General features: G+C 43.0%; 1 protein-coding gene across 2 annotated transcripts in view; it reads left to right on the top strand.

Annotated features, from left to right (window-relative positions):
* Positions 1 to 24,713, top strand: part of LOC106613616 (glutamate receptor ionotropic, NMDA 3B) — a 102,990-nt gene that overhangs the window by 62,944 nt on the left and 15,333 nt on the right. For both annotated transcript variants that reach the window (XM_014216062.2, XM_014216061.2), the window contains exons 2-5: positions 8,114 to 8,754; positions 17,250 to 18,342; positions 18,491 to 18,636; positions 23,132 to 23,247. In XM_014216062.2, coding sequence (XP_014071537.2) covers positions 8,114 to 8,754; positions 17,250 to 18,342; positions 18,491 to 18,636; positions 23,132 to 23,247 — 1,996 coding nt within the window. The remainder of the gene's footprint in view (positions 1 to 8,113; positions 8,755 to 17,249; positions 18,343 to 18,490; positions 18,637 to 23,131; positions 23,248 to 24,713) is intronic.

The following is a 24,713-nucleotide window of genomic DNA, read 5'->3' as shown; positions in this document are numbered from 1 at the left end:
CAGCTGTAAAAGGCTTACTGCTGTTCTCTTCCAATGTTCCACATGAGGTTTTCTTCTCTTATCATTATTGTCAATTTTTGTTTCCTGTCAAAGACGTCAAGGTCCATCAGTTCTGCCCGTCTTTTCTTTTGTCTTCGCTCCAGTCAGGTTTGAACCTTCCTAGTGTCTCTATGCTACTTCTCATTCACAGAAGACTAATGTAATGTACTGTTTTATAAAATAGCAGTGATGTTGGAGAAAGTAACATTGCTTTTTCTCACCACCTGCTTGCTCGTGAGGGTTGGCCTTAAAGTCACACTTCTCGATCTCTCCTCACCCACTTTGAGCAACTTTTGTTTGTAAACTAAGTGGCGGGTATTGGTGAATGTAACTGCCCGTGTTTGTTGAACTCTGTGGTAACCAATTTATTCATTTGTTGATTGAATGGTAACTGCCACCTGATCTGTGGCGTGGCTTTAACAAGGGGTTTCACAGATTTGATCATCTTTTCACAATAAGGATGTGCAAAGGCAGCTCAATAGTATTTCTGATTGAGGTGATTTGTAGATCAGATTTCTATGCAGCACCTGTCTCAGACCGACCAACATGAACTACCAGCACCTTTCTACAGTTCTACCGTTTTTTTTAGCTAGGCTTGGTTAAGAGAAGCTAATCAAACTGCTAGTCTGTATGCCCTGGAGTCTAGCCTAATCTGCTCAATGCATTTTGTACCGGAGAGATGACTTAAGAGTTTTCACCACATTACACGACTGGTTTTAAATCCCTCTTATGGATTCCATCACTGATGAGAAAATCGTCAGATGGAGCCCTCTGGAATATAATTTGTTCTATGTTATTATCGTGATGTTACTACTCTAACATGATCTAATGCTACATTTGTCATGATGAGCAATCTCTCTAGAAATGGCTTTTATGGTAGTCGTACAGATATAGGATCTTCATTTGAGACAGTTTGCTACAGCAGGAAAAGTATCATTCAGAAGCAGGAAATTTGAATTATTATATGTATTATAAATAATGGACATTTTTGTAGGGGTTGGTACATTTTTCATAAGGGGAAAATCATGTCTGAAATTTAAAAGTGGAAATTACAAACTTCAGAAGCCTTTTTAAACCTAAAATAGACTAAGTAAAACATGTCCTGCAACAGGGTAATCAACTTAAGATCTTATATCTGTAGATAACAATGACTTGAGTGGCCATAGTTTCAGAAAATGACTATATGGAACGGGTTGATATTGTTATGCTGTGGTAGCTGGCAAGATTCCACACGTGAAATTATAGGCCCACGTAGGCACATTCCATCTGAGATATTACTCCATTCTGAAAAGGATGAACATTCACAAAGAAACCAATTAATAAAGCCTAAACTCAGATGAGAAGCATCTCTTCTGTTGCATATTCCCTGTTTTTCATATTCAGGTCACGCTCACTTGGGTTTGAGTGATCTGTAGAGTACTGTGGAAGTTCTTAGCTATAGGCCTGAACTTGACAATGCACTTGGCAAAACTATTATAAGGCAGATAAACACTTGAAATGTAGAATACATTCAGGTTTGTGCTGAGTAGAGGAGTCTGCATTAGACACAAAGCCCACTGTCTATCAGAACCTCTTTCTTTTTTAGAAGTCAAATGTGTTTGAAGGCTCCAAAGTGAGGCCAGAGTTCCTGGATGGGTCATTTGCAGGTTGCTCTTTGGCTACATACTGTAAACCTATATCTCGCGTGAGTGCAGAGAGATCGGTATGAGGGATATGACATTGGTCAGATAGGCTCCAGTCAGCAAAACATAACATAACACCCCCTTTCTTTGTGACAATCAGGTGACGTCCCCGGAGCAAGCCGGAAACTAGACATACAGTTGAAGTCGGAAGTTTACATACACCTTAGCCAAATACATTGAAACTCAGTTTTTCACAATTCCTGACATTTAATCCTAGTAAAAATTCCATGTCTTAGGTCAGTTAGGATCACCACTATATTTTAAGAATGTGAAATGTCAGAATAATAGTAGAGAGAATGATTTATTTGAGCTTTTATTTCTTTCATCACATTCCCAGTCGGACAGAAGTTTACATACACTCAATTGGTATTTGGTAGCATTGCCTTAAAATTGATTAACTTGGGTCAAACGTTTCAGGTAGCCTTCCACAAGCTTCCACACAATAAGTTGGGTGAATTTTGGCCCATTCCTCCAGACATAGCTGGTGTAACTGAGTCAGGTTTGTAGGCTTCCTTGCTCGCAGACGCTTTTTCAGTTCTGCCCACAAATATTCAATGGGATTGAGTTCCAGGCTTTGTGATGGCCACTCCAATACCTTGACTTTGTTGTCCTTAAGCCATTTTGCCACAACTTTGTAAGTATGCTTGAGGTCATTGTCCATTTGGAAGACCCCTTTGTGACCAAGCTTTAACTTCCTGACTGATGTCTTGAGATGTTGCTTCAATATATCCACATAATTTTCCTGCCTCATGATGCCTTCTATTTTGTGAAGTGCACCAGTCCCTCCTGCAACAAAGCACCCCCACAACATGATGCTGCCACCCCCGTGCTTCACGGTTGGGATGGTGTTCTTCCTTGAAATACATCCACAGGTACACCTCCAATTGACTCAAATTGTGTCAATTACCCTATCAGACGCTTCTAAAGCCATGACATTATTTTCAGGAATTTTCCAAGGTGTTTAAAGGCACAGTAAACTTCTGACCCACTGGAATTGTAATACAGTGAATTATAAGTGAAATAATCTGTCTGTAAACAATTGTCGGAAAAATTACTTGTGTCGTGCACAAAGTAGATGTCCTAACCGACTTGCCAAAACTATAGTTTGTTAACAAGAAATTTGTGGAGTGGTTGAAAAATTTGTTTTAATGACTCCAACCTAAGTGTATGTAAACTTCCGACTTCAACTGTACATCCAGGGCACCATGACACAACATCCCAAGAACGTCCGAAAAACATCCTCTGGGATGTCCCTGGGACAAACCAAGAACTAGACAAAACCTCCAGGGCACCGTGACACAACATCCCATGGTGTCCTAAAAACAACCTCTGGGACATCCCCGGGACAAACCGGGAACTAGACAAAATCTCCAGGGTACAATGACACAACATCCCAAAAATGTCCTAAAAACAACCTCTGGGACATCCCTGGGACAAACCGTGAATTAGGCAAAACCTCCAGGGGGACCATGACACAACATCGTAAGAATGTCCTAAAAACATCTTCGGGGAAATCCCCGGGACAATCCAGGAACTAGACAAAACCTCATGAACAATGACACAACGTCCTGACCACTTTAGACAACCATTTTGTGATGTTCCGGGGAAGTCCTAATGACGTATTTTTGTTTGCAGGGATACTCCTTCTGACATGACGTTATGATTCCTGCCTCAACTCTGAATGACCTCCCCCTGTACGATTCTATCAAACATGAATAAATGAAAAATAAAAATGGTTGCGGTATTAAATAAAAAAAATCATAGTACAGAGAATAAATAGGAACCTTGGGTGCTCCACCTCACTCACCTCTATTCCATATCTATCTGAACTCTGTCCTTTCCCTAGGGCTGGATTTACTCAGCCTTCACACCAGTGCACAGTTTCTGCCTGCTATATTCCTATTCCACAGGTTATAAAATATATCAGTTTGAACCAAGGGTAAAACAAGTGTTGGGAGACAGATAAGATCGTAAGGTAAAGTGTAAACAAAGGGAGGTTCATGATTCTCTATATTCGGGGGGAACAAAACAGAAGCGTTTCAACTAAAGATAAAACAAGGATATTGGGGGAGGGATAAGATCTAAAAGGAAAGGGTAGATAAAAGACAGTCATGTTTTTATCTTTGTCATTTATTTCCTTTTGAAAAAGACGGGAGCAAACTTTGCATAGGTGCAAACACTTACAAGTGTCCTCTAGTCTACTTCCCGTTCACCATATTCTCCTCCTGTCATCATCAGTATTAGAATGAATTACACAGTGACTCCTGGGGGTGCTCTTGAAATAGTTGGCTGTATCAACATAAGAATGTGTAACTCTTATTGTGATGCACACCTTCATATACTTAATGTTTATGTCCGGATTTGTGATGGAGGTACCCAGAACCCCCTGGGTCACAATTATGACTGCCCCGCTGTCTGTTAGTCAAATGTTAGAGAAAGATTTTTGGCTGCTGCCATGTGGTAAAGGAATTGGGACAGAATCTTAAAATCTTCATTCCCTCAATTTCCCTTTTCCATTTATTTCCATTTCCAGGACTAAGAAAGATTGGATTCTAAATGGATCCTGTCATTCTGTGGTCACCCACTATTTCGGTCTCTCTTTTCTTCTCCCTTTGGAGTTCCAGGTTCCAATCAAACACTATGAGATGATGTCCTTGTTCTTTTGTCCTCCCTCAGGTTATTGGAGCCATTAGTTACCCTTGTTGACCTCTGTGTGCTCTGAGAGTACCTCTATAATGCACCTCTACATTGTCATTTTCAAAAGGCTTTGCAAGACAGGAAGAACTCACATATGGTATACTCCTGTGGTCTCAGTGAGATGTTATTGAGGGTTTTCATTGAATTGGTGACGGGCTGGGTTTAGTGCACCTGTGAAAAGGATAATTACATTGTAAATAAATCTATTCACATGGGGTGAGAAATAATGATATTTGATTGAATCAACCAACGTCCAGGATTTTTCTAAATCACGAACAAGCGTTCCATTCAACCTTTTTATGCGAGTCAAGTACAGTACATGGCGAATAAAACATTTCATGACAGGCCTGATGGAAACAGGAAATGTTTTTTGGTAAACTTTTCAAATGTCGACAAAACAAAATACGCTAGAAAAGGTGGGATCTTTTGTGTATGTCAAATTAATTATGCGAGGAATGTTGTGGAAACGCTTTTATGCGCAAAAATTTATATAATAACCATCATATCGAAGTAAACTTGGAGTCCCACGATGATATGTTGTGTGGTCCTCCCACTACGACTGGGAAGCATGTCGTTTATTTCGCTACAGATTAAATACATTTTGATGAATTTCACAGGGTGGTAAAAGTGCAAGGTGATGCGCTTGATGCTCCTTTTCAATAAATATCGAGGGTCTTATTCTGGTAACATGATCATCGATGCTTGGCTGCCATTTGAGAAATACAAATTATCTTGCATAATAATCTCATTTTATACGTGCACTCTAGCCAACAGAGTTTAAAATGCGAGTGTGCTCTATTTAACTTTTTTATTCGGTACATTGGAATTCAAAAGCTAAATATATTTGTATGTGCACTATGTCATCACGCATAGCCTTTTATCCGCAATAAGTCAATTTGATAGAAACATCTCTGGTAGGAAAATGCGCATATTGAAAATCTGTCGCCAATTGGATTTAAATCAGGCATCAGAGGCTTTTTTAAACTGTACTACATCCAGCTTGGTGAAGATATGGTTGAGATGTGGCACAAATAACGATAATCCTTCCCTTTTATTTGGAGGCAACAGTCAGTGTGATGGTATCCTTTTTTGACTAAGAGGATTGGTTTGGTAGTTATAATAAATTATATAATAAAACACCCCTCACATGGTTTGGCGAAAACTGGCACAAAAGGTACGTATGAATATTCATAAGAAGTAAGATGCTTTGATGACAGGATTTTTGGTTGTGTGCCATGTGTGTGTCATTGTCAAGTCTGACTAACGGACACATTAGTTGATAGTAAGCTGTGATTTTGAGCTTTAGCTCATCAAAAGGTGGAGAATCTGAACACCATTCTTTCTAAGGGCCAACACAACCCACAAGAAGAGAAGCAATGTCGAGATGATAGAAAGAAAGTCATATTCTTTTAACAAGTATGTTAAAAAAAAAGAGGTGCACAGTACACTTCAAAGTGAACTACAGACACATTTATGGCCTTTTTGTTCACTCTGTACTTGTGGAGCGTATGTTTTCAGCAGCTCATGAAACAAAGGGAGCTGCCCAACCTTGGTCTAGAGGGTTTCCCACCCCTGCTCTAGAGGGCAACATCAGTCTATTCAAATCAAATGTTATTGGTCCCATATACATGGTTAGCAGATGTTATTGCGAGGGTAGCAAAATGCTTATGCTTCTAGATCCGACAGTGCAGCAGTATCTAACAGGTAATATCTAACAACTCCACAACAACACCTAATATCTAACAAATTCCACAACATAACCTAATACACACAATCTAGTAAAGGAATGGGTTGAGAATATATAAATCTAAAATATATGGATGAGCAGTGACAGAGCGGCTAAGATGCAATAGATAGTGTAGGATACAGTATATACATATGAGATAAGTCATGCGAGATATGTAAACATTCTTAAAGTGGCATTATTAAAAGGGACTAGTGTTCCATTTCTTAAAGTGGCCAATGATAACAAGTCTGTCGGTATGCAGCCGCCTCTCTGTGCTAGTGATGGCTGTTTAACAATCTGATGGCCTTGAGATAGAAGCGGTTTTTCAGTCTCTCTGTCCCAGCTTTGATGCACCTGTACTGACCTCGCCTTCTGGATGTTAGCGGGGTGAACAGGCAGTGGCTCGGGTGGTTGTTGTCCTTGATTATATTTTTTGCCTTCCTGTGACGTCAGGTGTTGTAGGTGTCCTGGAGGGCAGGTAGTTTGCCCCCGGTGATGCATTGTGCAGACCGCACCACCCTCTGGAGAGCCTTGTGGTTGTGGGCGGTGCAGTTGCCGTACCAGGCGGTGATACAGCCCAACAGGATGCTCTCCATTGCGCATCTGTAAAAGTTAGTGAGGGTTTTCGGTTACAAGCCACATTTTTTTCAGCCGCCTGAGGTTGAAGAGGCGCTGTTGCGCCGCCTTCACCACGCTGTCTGTGTGGGTGGACCATTTCAGTTTGTCAGTGATATGTACACCGAGGAACTTAAAACTTTCCACCTTCTCCACTGCTGTCCCGTCGACGTGTACACAGGGGGGTGCTCCCTTTACTGTTTCCTGAAGTCCACGATCAGCTCTTTTGTTTTGCTCCATATCTTTTGTTTTCCTCTATGCCAAGGGAGGAGCTGAATACAAAGCTACTTCTCCCTCAGTTGCAGGAGAAACAAAGCCTTGATCTCTCTATCTGGAGCAGAAGAATACTGAAACTTTTGATGAGCGTCATTGAAATGCTTTGTGGATGCTGCCTGCAAACATACGTGTATCTAACGTTTACCTAACTTCTCCTCTGACGCACTGGTCCCAGTGACTGGGTCCCATGTGGCTCAGTTGGTAGTGCATGGCGCTTGCAACACCAGGGTCGTGTGTTCGATTCCCATGGGGGAGCAGCACACAAAAAAAGTATGACAATGTATTCACTCACAACTGTAAGTCGCTCTGGATAAGAGCGTCTGCTTAATGTAATGTTTGAGGTTGTCAGAGAGAGGGGAACACGAACGGAGACCCACAAACACAAGGGGGAACCCGACGAGACAAAGCATGAATTGCAATTTGTGCGTTTAATCTCTCCTGTTGTGCTTGCTGCAGCAGAGCAAATTAGCAGCATGTCAGGGAGGGTTATGAAGACGGGTAGCCTGGCTATGTGGCGGTAATCAAAGGCTTTTGAAACAGATGGATTGAAATCAGCACTTTCATCTGTTGATATAGCTTTTTGAGTCAAAGTGTGACTAAGGAGAGCATAAGCTCAAAGTTTTGTTTAATGAAAAAGGGATTATAAAGATAACCATTTTTAAAGAGAACATTTTTTCTCCATCCTTTAACATACAGAGGGCGTTTGAATTTGAGTCAGTGAGTCGAGTTGTAGTCTCTCCGAAAATATTTCACCGAATAATTTGTTTTGGTTCTTATATCCAGCTTGATCTATTTTCCTTTTTGAAAATGAAGCCTTCATAATGCATTTTATAAGCCCTACATTGATGGTTCACAACTCATTTATAAGCAAATGTCATACTGAAAAGAGTGTAAAGTCAATAGAGTATGTAGGTTGCTCTGCCAAATGTAACATAACCACTATGTCATACCCTCACTGTGCTTTACAAAGGGTGAGCAATGCTATCATTGATTATAGCAACTGCGTGACTCATGCTCCAGTCCTTTTCTTCAGATCTGACAATCTTCTTATTCTGTCTCTCTCTCTATCTCCTCCCAGAACCGCTTCCACTTGCAGATGGTTACGCAGATCCCCCCGTCAGGCCTGTCAGAGCTGCTGCTGACTATCCTCCAGCGGAGCGGCTGGCAGGACGGTATGGCTGTGCTGTGCCAGGGCTGGGAGGAGGCTGGCCTGCTGGAACTACTGGAGCTCCAGAGCCACCTTGGCTGGGGCGCCACCCGCTGGCACCTCCGAGCCCTCCTCAACCTCACCCGGGCCGGACCCACAGAATCCGAAATCCAGGACTTCCTTTCGGAACACTTCCGGGGGCAGGGGCCAAGTCAGATCCTGCCACCGGCCGCGGTGCTGCTGTTCGGGGCCGACCCGGAGTGTGCAGCGGCGGTGCTGCGGAGTGCCCAGGACTTGGGGCTTACGCTGCCCACAGTGCACTGGGTGCTGGGCTACCCGCTGAGCCCCGACACCCTGCACTCCATCGGCCTGCCCCTGGGGCTGCTAGCCTACGGTGAGGTGGAGCGCAAGCCGCTGGACTTCTACATCCGCGACGCGCTGCAGCTGGTGGGCCAAGCTGTGGCAGCAGCCACAGTGGTGCGTCCCGACCTGGCGCTCATCCAGAACATGGTCAACTGCTACGACAAGCCCAACAAGCACGAGGTGCCATCGTCCGGACAGTACCTCGCCAGGTAAAGCTGGTTTACTTTTAACCTTTCACTCGCAAAGTCTCTGGAGGTTTGAAGGATTATTTTACACACATACACACACTCACATTAAGTTTGAGATCACTTTATTGGTCAATTGCACACAGCGTCCAACTGAAATTTGACTTCCGCTTTTAACTCCCTCCGAAAGACACATAAATACACAGGATTTGGAGAGGTGCGGGGTGCTGCCACACAGGGCACCCAGAGAGCTGTTGTTGTGGGGGGTTAAGTGCCTTGCTCAAGGGCACAACGGCAGACAATTGCATCTAGGATTTAATACCAGCAACCCTCCGATTGCCAGCTCTCTTCCTACCAGATTTTTCCCGTCAGACACGGGATTCGAACCGGTTGCTGGCTTGCTTCTCTAACCGCTGGGCAACCTGCCGCATACATATATATTGTACATACAGTGCCTTCGGAAAGTATTCAGACCCCTTTACCTTTTCCACATTTTGTTACGTTACAGCCTTACTCTAAATTGGATTAAATAAAAAAAAATCCTCAGCAATCTACACAGAATACACCATAATGACAAAGCGAAAACATGTTTAATTTGTTTAGCAAATTTATTAAATATTGAAAACAAAAATACCTTATTTACATAAGTATTCAGACCCTTTGCTATGAGACTTGAAATTGAGCTCAGGTACATCCTGTTTCCATTGATCATCCTTGAGATGTTTCTACAACTTGATTGGAGTCCACCTGTGCTAAATTCAATTGATTGGACATGATTTGGAAAGGCACGCATGTCAGAGCAAAAACAAAGCCTTGAGGTCGAAGGAATTGCCAGTAGAGCTCCGAGACAGGATTGTGTTGAGGCACAGATCTGGGGAAGGTTACCAAAACATTTATGCAGCATTGAAAGGCCCCAAGAACACAGTGGCTTCCATCATTCTTAAATGAAAGAAGTTTGGAACCACCAAGACTCTTCCTAGAGCTGGCCGCCCGACCAAACTGAGCAATCGGGGGAGAAGGGCATTGGTCACAGAGGTGACCAAGAACCCGATGGTCACTCTGACAGAGCTCTAGAGTTTCTCTGTGGAGATGGGAGAACCTTCCAGAAGAGCAGCACTCCCCCAATCAGGCCTTTATGGTACACTCTAAAAATAAAATGTTCCTGGAGTATCCTTTAGGGGTTTAGGGGAACCCCTATAAGTTATTCTAAGTATCCCTTTTAATGGATCCTCGAAGAACGTTTTGAAGAACGTGTTGAAGAACGTTTTGAGGTTCATTTTTGAACTACCCCCCCCTGTTATTATTAATGATAACAATATGCATAACAGCAACACAATATTTTAGTTCTCAGTGTTTATTATGATTTTAGTGGCAAAAATCAAAATATGAGGTAAAGGCCGAGCAGAGCCCCAAGTCCAATGGCTATATCCTCTGCCGTGTTGATGTTCTCCATTTAAAAAAATATATTTAAAAAATTGGTCACATGCACATATTGAGCAGGTGTTATTGTGGGTGTAGTGAAATGCTTATGTTCCTAGCTCCAACAGTGTAGTAGTAGCTAACAATTCACAACAATACACAAATCTAAGAGTAAAAGAATGCAATTAAGAAATATATAGATATTAGGACGAGCAATGTCGGAGTGGCATTGACTAAATACAGTAGAATAGAATACAGTATATACATATGAGATGAGTAAAGCAGTATGTAAACATTATTAAAGTGACTAGTGTTCCATTATTAAAGTGACCAGTGATTCCATGTCTATAGGGCAGCAGCCTCTAAGGTGCAGGGTTGAGTAACTGGGTGGTAGCCGGCTAGTGATGGCTATTTAACAGTCTGATGGCCTTGAGATAGAAGCTGTTTTTCAGTCTCTCGGACCCAGCTCTGATGCACCTGTACCGACCTCGCCTTCTGGATGGTAGCGGGGTGAACAGGCCGTGGCTCTGGTGGTTGATGTCCTTGATGATCTTTTTGGCCTTCCTGTGACATCGGGTGCTGTAGGTGTCCTGGAGGGCAGGCAGTGTGCCCCCAGTGATGCGTTGGGCAGATCGTACCACCCTCTGGAGAGCCCTGCGGTTCCAGGCGGTGCAGTTGCCGTACCAGGCGGTGATACAGCCCGACAGGATGCTATCAATTGTGCATCTGTAAAAGTTTCTGAGGGTCTAAGGGGCCAAGACAAATTTCTTAATCCATAGCCAGTATGATTTTGCAGTGCATGGTGATCGAACAGGTTTCTTGTTATATTCATCCGAGGTGTAGGGAGGGTGGAGTCTGTCAATACCCAAAAATGTAATTAACAAAAGATGGTTTTCATACACATACCATGTCCATAATGTAGAGGCCTATAGGATATTCATTGAATAGGTAAGGGAGGATGGTAAATGTGCGTAACCAATACCAATACCAATTGACATACCTTTCTATGCCTCCTTGTCTGTATACCTGCAGACACCAAAGTGAGCAGTTCAGTCATCTGCACCCAATTCAGCTAGCCTTCAACATATTCTTATAGCCTACATATGCGTAGCTCTTTGTTGATTAATATCCACTGAATTGTGTCCATTTTCTATTTTAGAAAGATGTACACAAATATAAAAAGATAGATGGTATCACCATAAAACAATATTAATTTAGATCATACAAGGGATAAACATTACCTTCAACTGAGGAGATCTTTACATTTTTCAGTTAAGTGTCTGCACCTGCTGTTCTTTCAAATTAAAATCCACCTGTTTAAGTTTGGCAGTTAGGTTCCTGCAAGAACCCCCACCAACTAAGGAGGTTCCTCAATGAGCCCCACCTCCTATGGGGTTCTTGGAAGAACCTTTTGGGGGCCATTTTCAGTGCCAGGAACCATAAGGTACTTAGAAGAACCTGTGTTGAACCCATAAGTGTAGATTGGCCAGACAGAAGCCACTCCTCAGTAAAAGGCACATGACAGCCCGCTTGGAGCTTGACAAAAGGCACCTAAAGACTCTCAGACCATGAGAAACAAGATTCTCTGGTATGATGAAACCAAGATTGAACTCTTTGGTCTGAATGCCAAGCGTCACGTCACGTCTGGAGGAAACCTGGCACCATCCCTACGGTGAAGCGTGGTGGTGGCAGCATCATGCAGTGGGCATGTTTTTCAGCGGCAGGGACTGGGAGACTAGTCAGGACCGAGGGAAAGATGAACGGAGCAAAGTACAGAGAGATAATTTATGAAAACCTGCTCCAAAGCACTCAGGACCTCAGACTGGGGCAAAGGTTCACCTTCCAACAGGACAACGACACTAAGCACACAGCCAAGACAACGTAGGAGTGGCTTCAGGATAAGTCTCAATGTCCTTGAGTGGCCCAGCCAGAGCCCAGACTTGAACCCGATCGAATATCTCTGGAGAGACCTGAAATTAGCTGTACAGCCACGCTCCACATCCAACCGGACAGAGCTTGAGAGAATATACAGAGAAGAATGGGAGAAACTCCCCAAATACAGGTGTGCCAAGCTTGTAGCATCATACCCAAGAAGACTCGAGGCTGTAATCGCTGCCAAAGGTGCTTCAACAAAGTACTGAATAAAAAGGGTCTGAACACTTAATAAAAAAAAAACATTTTAAGCAAAAATGTATAAAACCTGTTTTTGCTTCGTCATTATGTGTAGATTGTGTAGATTGATGAAGAAAAACAATTTAATCAATTTTAGAATAAGGCTGTAAATGTAACAAAATGTGGAAAACGTCAAGGGGTCTGAATACTTTCCAAATGCACCGTACATACATACATACGTACTCTTACATCTCCTCCTTTTAGCCAAGTTGTGTCTGAATATAGTGCTTTTGGGTCCATATTATTATAATGGACTTGGTAAGTGCTGTAGACAGTTGAGTAGTGGTTCTTTCCCAGTGTTTGCAAATAGGCCGATCTCTTGCTGAGGTCAGACTGCTAGTCACCCCTAACCACAGAGCAGCTCCTCCAAACACAGCGATAGATGCAGCCTCCTGTGTACAGAGAGAGGCTAGAGTTTGTTTGTACACGCATGCATACATATACACATACACACAGACAGATACTCACGCACGCACGCACGCACACACACTTAACTCTCTCTCACACACACATACACACAGACAGATACTCACACACGCACTCACACTCTCTCTCTCCCTTCCTGTCTCACACACACACTCACACTCACACACACACACACACACACACACGCGTGTACACCCAGCTGGAATACAAACATGAAGTGGAGGAGGGTAGGGCTTTAAGCTTTATTCATGAGTTCCAGTCAGTTGCCTCCCCAATAGGGGAGCCAGCCAGGCAGGCAGGCTTCCTTATCAAAAGAGCCCACAGCCCTTTCTGCCTCTCAGTGGCTCAGAGCAGAGCGACAGCAGCACACAGCTTTACACCCGCTGTATCTGCCACGGACCAGAGTAACAACAGTCGCGCAAGCTAGCCATGCAGACAGTGTCTCAGCACAAAAACACAATAGGATAAGCTACAATTGGGCCCAATTGTACCCCGACTCAGCTAAAACATGTTGGAGAAAAATAATATAGTGGAAATGATGAAGAAAATAAGTGGTGGCGGCTGGACTGCTAGAGTACTGGTGTATCACATTTATTCATTGGCGTAAAAAGGCAAGCCATTTTCCCGTGGTGAGCAGTAAGCAGTAAGCTTCAGAAGTAGGGTTTGTTGCCTGGGGCTTCAACACAGAGGAGAATGATTACAACATTACGGCGTCTCCGCGTATGAGAAACATTTTGGAAATCACCCCATTATAACTATATTCAGTTCTACCAAGTCATTTAAGAGGGCCATCAAATTAATGGGATTGCACCGGGTGCCTAGTGCCTAGTAAAGATCGACGATGTTGAGCTTACGACAACGTTTTGCTCAAGAACAACTCCATGATGAAGTGTCATAATCATGATGGCACTTAGACACATAACAGAACAGCTATTAGAGAGAAAAGGGCTTCGGGGGAGGAAGGAATGGAATATGAGAGAAATACACGAGGGATGGTAGTGAGTAAAGAGAGGAGCAGTAGAGATACCCAAAAGGTACAGGTTGGGGTGGGGCTTTTAAGTAATTACAACCCGTACCTACTGGTAACGAGAAATGCATAGCCTTTCAATGTAATGATGTAATGGCATTCAGCTCCTTTTCCCTTATGGGACTGAGGAGAAGGAGGGGAGGTGGAGGGCTATATAGGCTGAGATAGGGAGAAATTAAATACCTAATGGTATGGAGCCAAATTACCTTTTTCTGATTCATCCATCCCTCCGCCTTTTTCTTTTCGATGGTAAGGAGTTCAGCAGCAGTCACGCGGCGCCACCTCAGTTATTAATGGCCGCACACATTCCTCATGACTCAACATGACTGTCACAACTGCCCTTAGCCAATGGGATTGGCTGGATCTGAATTTCCTGAAGAGACCCCTTCGCTAGGCTAAGCTAAACCCATATGCCGTAACTAATTGGAGGGCTAACCACTAGGGGCTAATGTTTCGCTAAACATAGATCCGAGGCAGACATTTTGTCAAATCTACGTGGATTTGAAAAAGTCATCAGCTGTTGTTTTGAGGGAGAAATTTCAACCCAATGATTGTTATTATTGTAACCAATGTTCAACTTAGACAAACCATGTATAAAATATGTTGAATTTGTACCTTTACACTAGCATAAAGCCCCATACACTACCCACCATTGCGACCTGTACGCTCTCGTTGGTTGGCCCTCGCTTCATACTCATCGCCAAACCCACTGGCTACAGGTTATCTACAAGTCTCTGCTAGGTAAAGCCCCGCCTTAACTCAGCTCACTGGTCACCATAGCAGCATCCACTCGTAGCATGCGCTCCAGCAGGTATATCTCACTGGTCACCCCCACCCCCTCCTTTGATCGTCTTTCCTTCCAGTTCTCTGCTGCCAATGACTGGAACGAACTGCAAAAATCTCTGAAGCTGGAGACTCATATCTCCCTCACTAGATTTAAGCACCAGCTGTCAGAGCAGCTCACAGATCACTGCACCTGTACATAGCCCATCTGTAAACAGCCCATCTATCTACCTACCTCATCCCCATACTGTATTTATTTATTTATCTTGCTCCTTTGCACCCCAGTATCCCTACTTGCACATTCATCTTCTGCACATCTACCATTCCAGTGTTTCATTGCTATATTGTAATTACTTCGCCACCATGGCCTATTTATTGCCTTACCTCCCTTATCTTACCTCATTTGCACTCACTGTATATAGACTTTTTGTTTTCTTTTGTTCTACTGTATTTTTGACTGTATGTTTTGTTTATTCCATGTGTAACTCTGTGTTGTTGTATGTGTCGAATTGCTTTGCTTTATCTTGGCCAGGTCGCAGTTGCAAATGAGAACTTGTTCTCAACTAGCCTACCTGGTTAAATAAAGGTGAAATAAAAAAATAAAAAACCTTTGAAACAATTTCAGATGTTCAACATTATACCAACTATCAAACAAACAAAAAAACAATAGGTTGGGCAGCACCTCCTATTGGAGAGTTGATCTACAGCAATTCATTTGGTCTCCCATCCAGGGTTTTAACCAAGCCCAGCTTTTAATTGTGTCACTGACTACTACCAATATGCTATCGTGAGAATGATTGTTGAGAGACGTCTTAATAACTAAATATATTCAATGTTGCTATCGTAGTCATTCATAAAGGTAGGCTTAACAGAGCACAAGACACGTCTATCCAAGCAGAAGACACATCTCCTTCAAATGTTGATATTTGGTTGCGTTGACAACCAAACACAATTCAATATCCAGTTTGTCTACGAATGAATTATTGATATGTTGGATTCACGTCTCCAGCTCAACCAAATATCAAAGTTAAAGAATAGGACTAAAATCAAATCAAACTTTAAATTCACTTTAACAAATGACCTGGATCAAATAAAATCTAACTTTATTTAAAGTACAATTTAAAGTTTGATTAGATTAGATTTAGTACTATTTTTTAACTTTTGGGGGGTTGAGATGGAGACGTGAATCCAACATATCAGTGATTCATTTGTAGACAAACTGGTGATTGAATTGTGTTTGGTTGACAAGGCAAACAAATATCAACACTTGAAGGAGTTGTATCTTCTGCTTGGATAGTTCCATCTGTGCCACTGACTTAGTCTGGTTTTAATTCAAGTTTGTCTTCAAATTAATCATTGATATGTTGGATTCACGTCTCCATCTCAACCAAAAATCTAAGTTAAAGAATAGGACTAAATCGAATCAAACTTCAAATGCACTTTAACATTGATTCTTATTTGAGATGGAGATGTGAATCCAACATATCAATGATTAATTTGAAGGCAAACTTGAATAAATAAATTATTCATTTGTAGATAAACTGGAATTTGTTGACACACAAACAATTCAATATCGTCTCCAACTAAACCAAAAATCTAAGTTAAAGAATAGGATTAAGCCAGTGGCTCAGATGAAACTATCCTCCATTGTCAACCAAACACAATTCAATCATATTTTTCTAATACAGTAAATAGCCTAAAGTTAAGGCTATTTTACAAACTAATGTAACAGTATTTATTCAACATTTTGAGGTTAGACTAATGTAACTCTAAATGTCTTCTTATGTAATCATAGAAAGCGTGCATGTTCAATATAGCATGCAAATGTCGCAGATCTTCCCATCTGTCGTAATAATCAGAGTCTTGAACAGCAGTGATCAACTTGCACGATGTACAGTCATTTAAAGAAATCAAATATCAGACATTGTATTCCCATTTAAGCTTTGTTGTGCTTTTAAAAAGGTTGAAAGCGCAGCTAACACATTTCGATGACATTAAACCAAAAATCAGACATTGTTCTTCCATTGGAATTTGGTTTTACTTTTAAAATGGTAGAAAGCATAGGGATAACACATTGGGAATTCAACAAACTTCTGGCTGTCTTTTTGAGTTTGCGAATAAAGTTTGAAATCTCATTGTTCAATGTCTCAACCAAATAGGACCTACATTTCCATATAGAAAGGATGTGGCATGCCCCGTGAGACACTACATTTTTCTTGACAAAGCTGAGCCTAGAGTTTACAGTCTGTGAGGAAGCCCAAAGTGTGCCAGTCAGAAAACAGCTAATCCTAGCCACGGGAAAACATCTAACTGTCAGTCAGGGTTGTGATGATACGCGGTTGGCCTTGCTGCAGGTGCAGGATGGATTAATTTGGCTTCAATAGATGCCAATCCGAGTTTTGACATGTTGTACTACAGTACTGGTGTCTGTCTAGACTGTGCTGCAGGTCAGATGTGTCACTGTCTGCTATGCAGTTCACTGTCCATCCATTTTGTACAGTAAGTTTGAACCTGTACAGTCTGACTCACTATCCCTCTGGCAAGAAGCGATTGGAGTCCATACATGCCCCTCCCCCCACCATAAGAAATAATATATGGGAAACACTGGTGATTTATTATGCGCTGGCTTCAGACTCTCACAAGTGCATGCAATAAATAGCCTGAATCTAATGTGATCTCCTCTGGCCCATAGATTCCTGTCTAACACGTCGTTCTCAGGGCTGACAGGGCCGGTGTCGGTGCAGAGGAACCTGTCGCGGGTTCTCACCTCTCAGCGCTTCCACATCTGGAGCCTGCGGCGGGATGCGGTGGGCCAGCCCACCTGGGTGACGGTGGGCAGCTGGGAGGGGGGCCGCCTGAAGGTGGAGGACCAGAGCCTTTGGCAGGGTCCCAATGGCAAGGGCCACGACCGGGGGGAGGGCCAGAGGAGTGGGGGCCGGTGGCAGCCAGGCATGCCTGTGGCAGACAGCCGGGTGCGGGTAGTTACCCTGGTGGAGCACCCCTTTGTATTCACGCGGGAAGTCGATGAGGACGGGAACTGCCCGGCGGGACAGTACTGCCTGGACGCAGGGACGAACAGCTCGGACATGCTGGAGAGCTACTTCAGCGAGCGTGCCTCGGGAAACTCTACCTTCCTACCCACGGACTTCAGTAAGTGTTGCTACGGATACTGCATTGACCTGCTGGAGAAACTGGCCGAGGACTTGCGCTTTGAGTACGACCTGTACATCGTGGGTGACGGGAAGTATGGAGCGTCGAAGAGCGGCCGCTGGACAGGGCTGGTGGGTGACCTGCTCAATGGCGTGGCTGACATGGCCGTCACCTCATTCAGCATTAACTCAGTGCGTAGCCGCGTCATCGACTTCACCTCGCCCTTCTTCTCCACCTCGCTAGGCATCCTGGTGCGCAGCAAGGACACAGCGGCGCCCATTGGCGCCTTCATGTGGCCCCTTCACTGGTCCATGTGGGTGGGTATCTTCGTGGCACTGCACATCACCGCCCTCTTCCTCACCCTCTACGAGTGGAAAAGCCCTTTTGGCATGACGCCACACGGACGCAACCGCCTGCGGGTCTTCTCCTACTCGTCAGCGCTCAACCTGTGCTACGCCATCCTGTTCGGCCGCACGGTCTCCAGCAAGACTCCTAAGTGCTGGACGGGTCGGTTTCTTATGAACCTGTGGGCCATCTTCTGCCTGCTGGTGCTGTCCAGCTATACAGCCAACCTGGCCGCCGTCATGGTCGGCGAGAAGACCTTCGAGGAGCTCTCGGGGATCCACGACGCCAAGGTGAGACCCACACTTAATGGTTATTTTAATGGTGTCTGTAATTATTTGTTTTGATTATTAACTCTTTCCGCTCCCTCTCCCCCATCCCAATCTCCCTCTCTTCCCCTCTCCCTTCCTCCTCTCCCTCCCTCTTTCTTTTCCTCCCTAGCTCCACCACCCGTCCCATGGTTTCAGGTTTGGGACGGTGAGGGAGAGCAGTGCCGAGGAGTACATGAAGAAGAGTTTCCCAGAGATGCACGAGTACATGAGGCGCTACAATGAGCCCACCACACCTGATGGAGTGTCCACCCTCAAGTAAGAGATCAAAACATATACAACCCCACTCCTGGAGGACTACAGGGTGTGCGAGATTTGTTCCAGGCCTACACTCACATACCCATTTCAGCTAATCAAGGTCAAGTAGGTTTCCAAGAGTAGGATTGTCCACAGCACCCCTGCTCTATAGCCAAAGAAATGCTATTTATTTAACTAGGCAAGTCATTTAAGAACAAATTCTTATTTACAATGACAGCCTACCGGTGAACAGTGCCTTGTTCAGGGGCAGAACAACAGATTATGACCTTGTCAGCTTGGGGATTCAATCCAGCTCTAACCACTAGGCTACCTGCCACCCCAAATTCTTGTGAGTGTTTATAAGGGTTGTTGAAGTTATTTGTCTAGAGGTGGATAAAGTAGAACACAGAGTAGATAGGCACTTTCTCTTTCTACTGTCAAGAAACAGTTTTGAATTCTTTCTGTCTTCCTCTCTCCCTCCTACGGGAGAAGTGTTTGTTGTGGTTCTCAGACAAAGGTCTGTCATCCATGCAGACAGAAGAGAAAGGCAAAGGAGAGGAGAGCCCAGTGGTATTGCTTCAAAAAAAGATGAAATGTGAAAGGGAGCAAACACAAACAAAATGTCTCTCTACACAGGGTTGAACTTCAGGTGGATGACAGAGGTTATAGTTCAATTCAAACGAGGAGAGAGAAGACAGCTGGCATTTGAGCTTGTGTGTGTGACTGTGTGGAATGTGTATCCGCCTATCTTTGCTTTGTTAGATCTTTTGACTATGCTAGCCAGTAGCCATATACAGATATTGTTTTGAATTGTGTTGCAAATACTTACTTAAGGGTAAATCCATTTGAATTCAATCACTTTTTGACAGCACCCCTTTTTATTTGAACGAAACCTTCTATACGTATTTACCCATTATAGAAGTGGCCAGAAAGTGAGTTTTTGGATCTGAATGCCAAAACATTGAAGAGGTAAAGGTGCTCAAAGATTACCTATTTTGTATTCCCCACCATACCATGAGACATCCATTTCTTCATCACTGGAAAAGATAAACAGTTGAGATTGATATCAATTAAAAGCTTACAAACAAGGTTGTCAAACAACTTTGTAATTTACTGAAAAAATATATATATATAAAAAAAGTGTCTTTTTTTAACCTTAAACGTCAATTATTTAAAAACGAATAAACTTCTTTTTTTTCATATTCGCATATGTTGGTGCTCAGACCATATTATACATCATCTGAGGTTTTTGTGTTGTGGCTGTCATCGTCTGAGACACAGCGTGCTCTTGAATATAGGGTGGGTGTCATGTTTTGGCTAACAAATGAACTAAAATGGGAATAAAATCGAAATTTGAACTTTCAAATGGTACCACAAAGATGTTTTTGAGGCCCACACATCAGAGAATGTTGACTTCAATGGGAATATCAGTTGGTTAAAAATTATACTGTCAATTCTCCATCAGAAACTTATTGAAATCAAAGAAATATAGATAGAATAGATATGACCATTTGTGTTAACATTCGACGGTGGATGGTGGCCATCTCCGTGATAGTAATTAGAAGTGACGATTTCAATTTGATTTCAATTTCAATGGAGCACCAGCTGAATTGCAGTGTTCTGAAGGAATAGGTCCATTCTACGAAATATATTTTTATGACTGAAATGACACCACCCTCTATTTAAGAGCACGTTGTGTCTCAACCAATGGTGGGCACAACACAAAAACCTCAGATGATGTAAAAATAGGTTCTAATTTACGTTAAAGGTAAAAAATATATATATATTTTCAAGAAATTATAAAATAGTTTGACAACCCTGTTTGTAAACTTTCAAATGATGTCAAACTCAACCATTTATCTTTTCCAGTGATGAAGACATGGATGTCTCATGGTATGCTGAGGTATGGAAAATAGGTCATCTTTAAGCACCTTTATCTCCTGCATGTTTTGGCATTCAGGTCCAAAAAGTCACTTTCTGACCATTTCTTCCATGGGCAAACATATATGTGAAGTTTTGTTTAAATCAAAAGGGATGTTGTCAAAAAGTGATAGAATTTAAATGGATTTACCCTTAATTACACTCGGCCTATATGGATTTGGCCTACATGGATAGGGCTACATTTAAATGTTTCTTACAGAAGAGAATAGGGAAAGCATATGCATAACCATTGTAGCAATTAAAAGGGAACAGTTTGGAGATTATGGGACAATTATTAGACTAAAAGTGAGGACACCAGACTGAATCCAAATTGCAGATTTTATCCAAACTGTAGATTTTATGTGCATTTTACCTTTACTTTACTTTTCGCCGTATTTGTTTTTGAAAATACTCTAGATACATTCATTAACATGATAAGAATATTCTTGGAAAATTTGACAAAAAGATGACAAGTGTTTGAGTGAGAGGTCTAACTGGTTTTTCGAAGTGGCCACACACCTCTCCAAAGTGTACACAGTTCCTAAGTCATTTCAATGCACTTTTATGACTCAAAGAAGAGTCTTCAACTATAAGGTGCTTTTCTGAGCTCTCCTAGCTGTGCCATTGGGGAACTAGAGCAAGCACACTTGTAGTTGTTTTCTTTGGAACACGGCCCTGCTTCATCGCCGTTACACAATTACTGTTGTTGTTTACATAATTCAAAAACGGTGAATTATAAATTCGCCATCTGGGTCAGGTGGGCATAATTTGATAGCGCGATCAATTGCCAACATGACTAGCTAAATGATAAAATACAATATTACAGTGTTAGGCTTTTACTAGGCAATTCAGAGAAGCAGATCGTAATAGAGTGGGATCATGAGTGCATTCAGATGCGTGGTCCTCGGCAAATCTTCTTTACAATTAAAACAAACATAGGCTCATTCTGTTCAGGACAACGTAGGGTGTAAAGCCATGTCATCTTGTAACTGTACATCAAACATTGTGTTCATAAACGTTGACACTGTGTATTACATAGGTTTTATGCTATGGAAATGAGAAGTGCATATTTGGACTCACAGGTGTTTGGCTTGCTTGTATGACATAAAAGCCGTATTTATTATAATCCTCAACATCTCATCTTTCAAAATACATTGAGTCCTTATAATTTACAGCTTCCATCATTCAGACAATAAAACATTTGCAAAAGTTCCCTAATTAGCAGGAGAAATGGTGGCATCATTTTGTCGAGCATGCGCTCAAGTTCAGAACGGCTGTTAGTAGAAACCCATACAGAGCTGTGAAGCGGAGACCCTGAGCTCTGACATCATGTATAGCATGTTAATGTACAGCCACTGCGTTCCAATTTAGCCGCTTATCAGTGTCCAAATCTGCCATTTTCAACCATATACAGGTACGAGTGTAAAGGGCTACTCCTATTCGTCCCTGGAGGAACATGGGGCCTGTCCTAAAGGTTTCCATTGTTGCCGGTCTTGGGCCGCATTCTTTGCCTCAGGCCATGACAAGTGGATCTTCTTGAGTCCTGCTTCTAGACACCTGAGCCAGGTCACTGTTGGACGTTCTCTTCTTCACTTTCCTTGAGGATTCCAAGGATTTGCAATGCTCTCCGGGCCTCTCTGGGCCGTGTGACCAACCCGTCTCCACTTCGAAACAGGCTTCTGGTTGATTTTCTTTACAGGTCTATATTAGAGATCCGCTCAGGCAACCATATGAGCAGGATTTGTTTGAGACGGGAGTTTACAAAGACCTGTAGCTTGTGTTCCAGGCTCTTAATCAGTTGCAATACAACTCAATACAACTCCTCTAAGTGGATGGTTTGATGGATGGTTTGATTAAACAGCCAAAGTGCCAGAAAATTGCCAGTAATATTCACAGGCGATTTCTTACCCAAGAGGTCATCCACTCCTTACAATTGAAGGCAGAGGACCTGAAAGCTGACACACATAACAATGTGGCGTTTTGACATCTTTAGCCTGCATTACGATAGTTCCCATGACACATAATCCTCTCTGGTTCAGCTAATGTGCCTAGTCAGGGGTCACGCCATAAAAGAAGTTGAGTGCCTGATTTGGGTGTTCTCCCATTTTGCCATTACCTCAGTCAGTGTACTCTGCATTCATTCCAGTCTTGTTTGGTCGGACAGGCGATTAATGGCTTTGCTTTACGATTCTCCTTCTGCCCAATTTCCCTAGTGGTCCCCCATTTACACTGAGACATGAAGTATAATCATGATGGTGACGAGGGTCATGTGCTACATCTGGAATGAGTGAGGAAATGTCCCCAAGGCCGGATGAGGTACAGAGACGAGTGTTTGTGGCGATTGGTTAAAGGTTTGTTAGGGACATAGCCTGTTTGGTGTGTGGTGCGTAGGACTGGGACGTGATCTATTTCAAACTTGGCCTTTTTGGTTTGTGGCGATTGGGACGTGTTCTGTTTGGTGTGTGGCGATTGGGACGTGGCCCATTTGGTGTGTAGGCCTAGCGTTTAGGACATGACTTTTGTTGTCATGCGTTTTGTGGTTCGTTCCATTGTCCCCCGTTCTCTGTCTATAACCCCTTCTCCCTGTGTGTTGAAGGGTAGATCCCCCTCAGCTTGATGCCTTCATCATGGACAAGGCCCTGCTGGACTACGAGGTGTCCATCGACGCAGACTGCAAGCTGCTCACCGTGGGCAAACCCTTCGCCATCGAAGGTAAGAAACCCCTGTGCACCCCAACACAGGGGTTTTGACCTCAAACTTGATGTCTGTGGTGCCCTTATCTTCTGTTGTGTGTGTATGCTGGCTGTATGTCTGCCTGTGCATGTTTATGTGTATGTGCGTTACAATGTACATCTCTTTTTATGTGTGTGTGCGAGTGTGTGTTTGCTTGAGTGCCCCGGTGTATAGGTGGGCATGCACTTGTTTGTCTGTGTGTTTGTATTCCCCCGTCCTCTCCCTGTTTTTAAGTTTGCCCACATCTCAAATTCACATTCTTTTGATTTGAATATGTAATTATTCAAATATGTTTTCTGCTATTTTGTCGGAATCAACACCACACCCCTGTCTCTGAGAGCCGGTGCAGGATTATGAGGAATAAGTGGAAATAGACTCCCGCGCCTCGCCTTTCTGCATTGCTGCTCCCACATTGTCCACGCATTAAGGTTCTCTTTTCACCGTCAACCTTTTCTATAGCAGTTAGTAATGGGTTCTGGAGACCCACAGAATGTGCAGGCTTTTACTCCAACCCTGCGTGAAACGGAAGGAAATGAAGACATACCAGTTCTTGAACTAGTAAGAAACAAAAAACATTTTTTATGTTGAACTAAACGTAATTTGCATGCCTTAATAACACAACCCTAATTCAGTTCACCAAGGTCTCGATGAGTACTTGATTATCTGTATCAGATGTATTTGTGCAGGGATAGGACAAAAGACAGCATGCCCTGTGGGTCCCAACTTCAACCAGGATTGAAGAGCACTGTTTCAGAGAAGCATCCCTCCCTGACCCTGACCCAATATTGCATACCTACTGAGATATAGAATCAAGGAGCAGGGCTGTAAACTTTAGCTGTCATAAGATATTGATATGGCTTATTTAGTTTCCGTGGGACACGTCACTTTCATTTGAGAGGTGGGGAGCGGTAATAGAAGGAATGGGGAAGAGGGGGAACAGTAATGGAAGAGGCTGTCATCTGGACGCTGTTTTTATTAGCCTGAAAGGGCAGGCCTGCGGTGTTGGCTATGTAGAACGTCAGCTCATGCTGTGTATTCAGATTCGTCACTGGGCAGGATGCACACAAACACACACAGATACACACACACTCCTGATTGGCTTTTTACCTTTTCCTCCTGAAATGTTTAAACCGTGAAAGTCGTTCCATGTCATTTCAGCAAGCCATGACACCCACCATCTCAGATTGTTCTGAAATGGTTTCTTTAGTTAGAAACGGGCAAGATTAGCATTCCTTATACATTATTCTGGTGAAATAGCATTTTATCTCTGAGAAATGAAGCTAATTGAGTGCACCCAAATTGGCCATTTTAATTGATAAGATTCAGATAAGTCCAATAAATGTAGTACTCAACATCCGATTTGGACCAAACCTTTTCCTATTAATGAGAAAGACAGAAGAACCCCCCCCCCCCCAAACAATAGCCACCCACAGACCCTCCCACAG

Source organism: Salmo salar, chromosome ssa10, assembly GCF_905237065.1.
Source record: "Salmo salar chromosome ssa10, Ssal_v3.1, whole genome shotgun sequence".
NCBI classification, from domain to species: Eukaryota; Metazoa; Chordata; class Actinopteri; order Salmoniformes; family Salmonidae; genus Salmo; species Salmo salar.
This window is presented reverse-complemented; position numbering and strand designations above follow the sequence as displayed.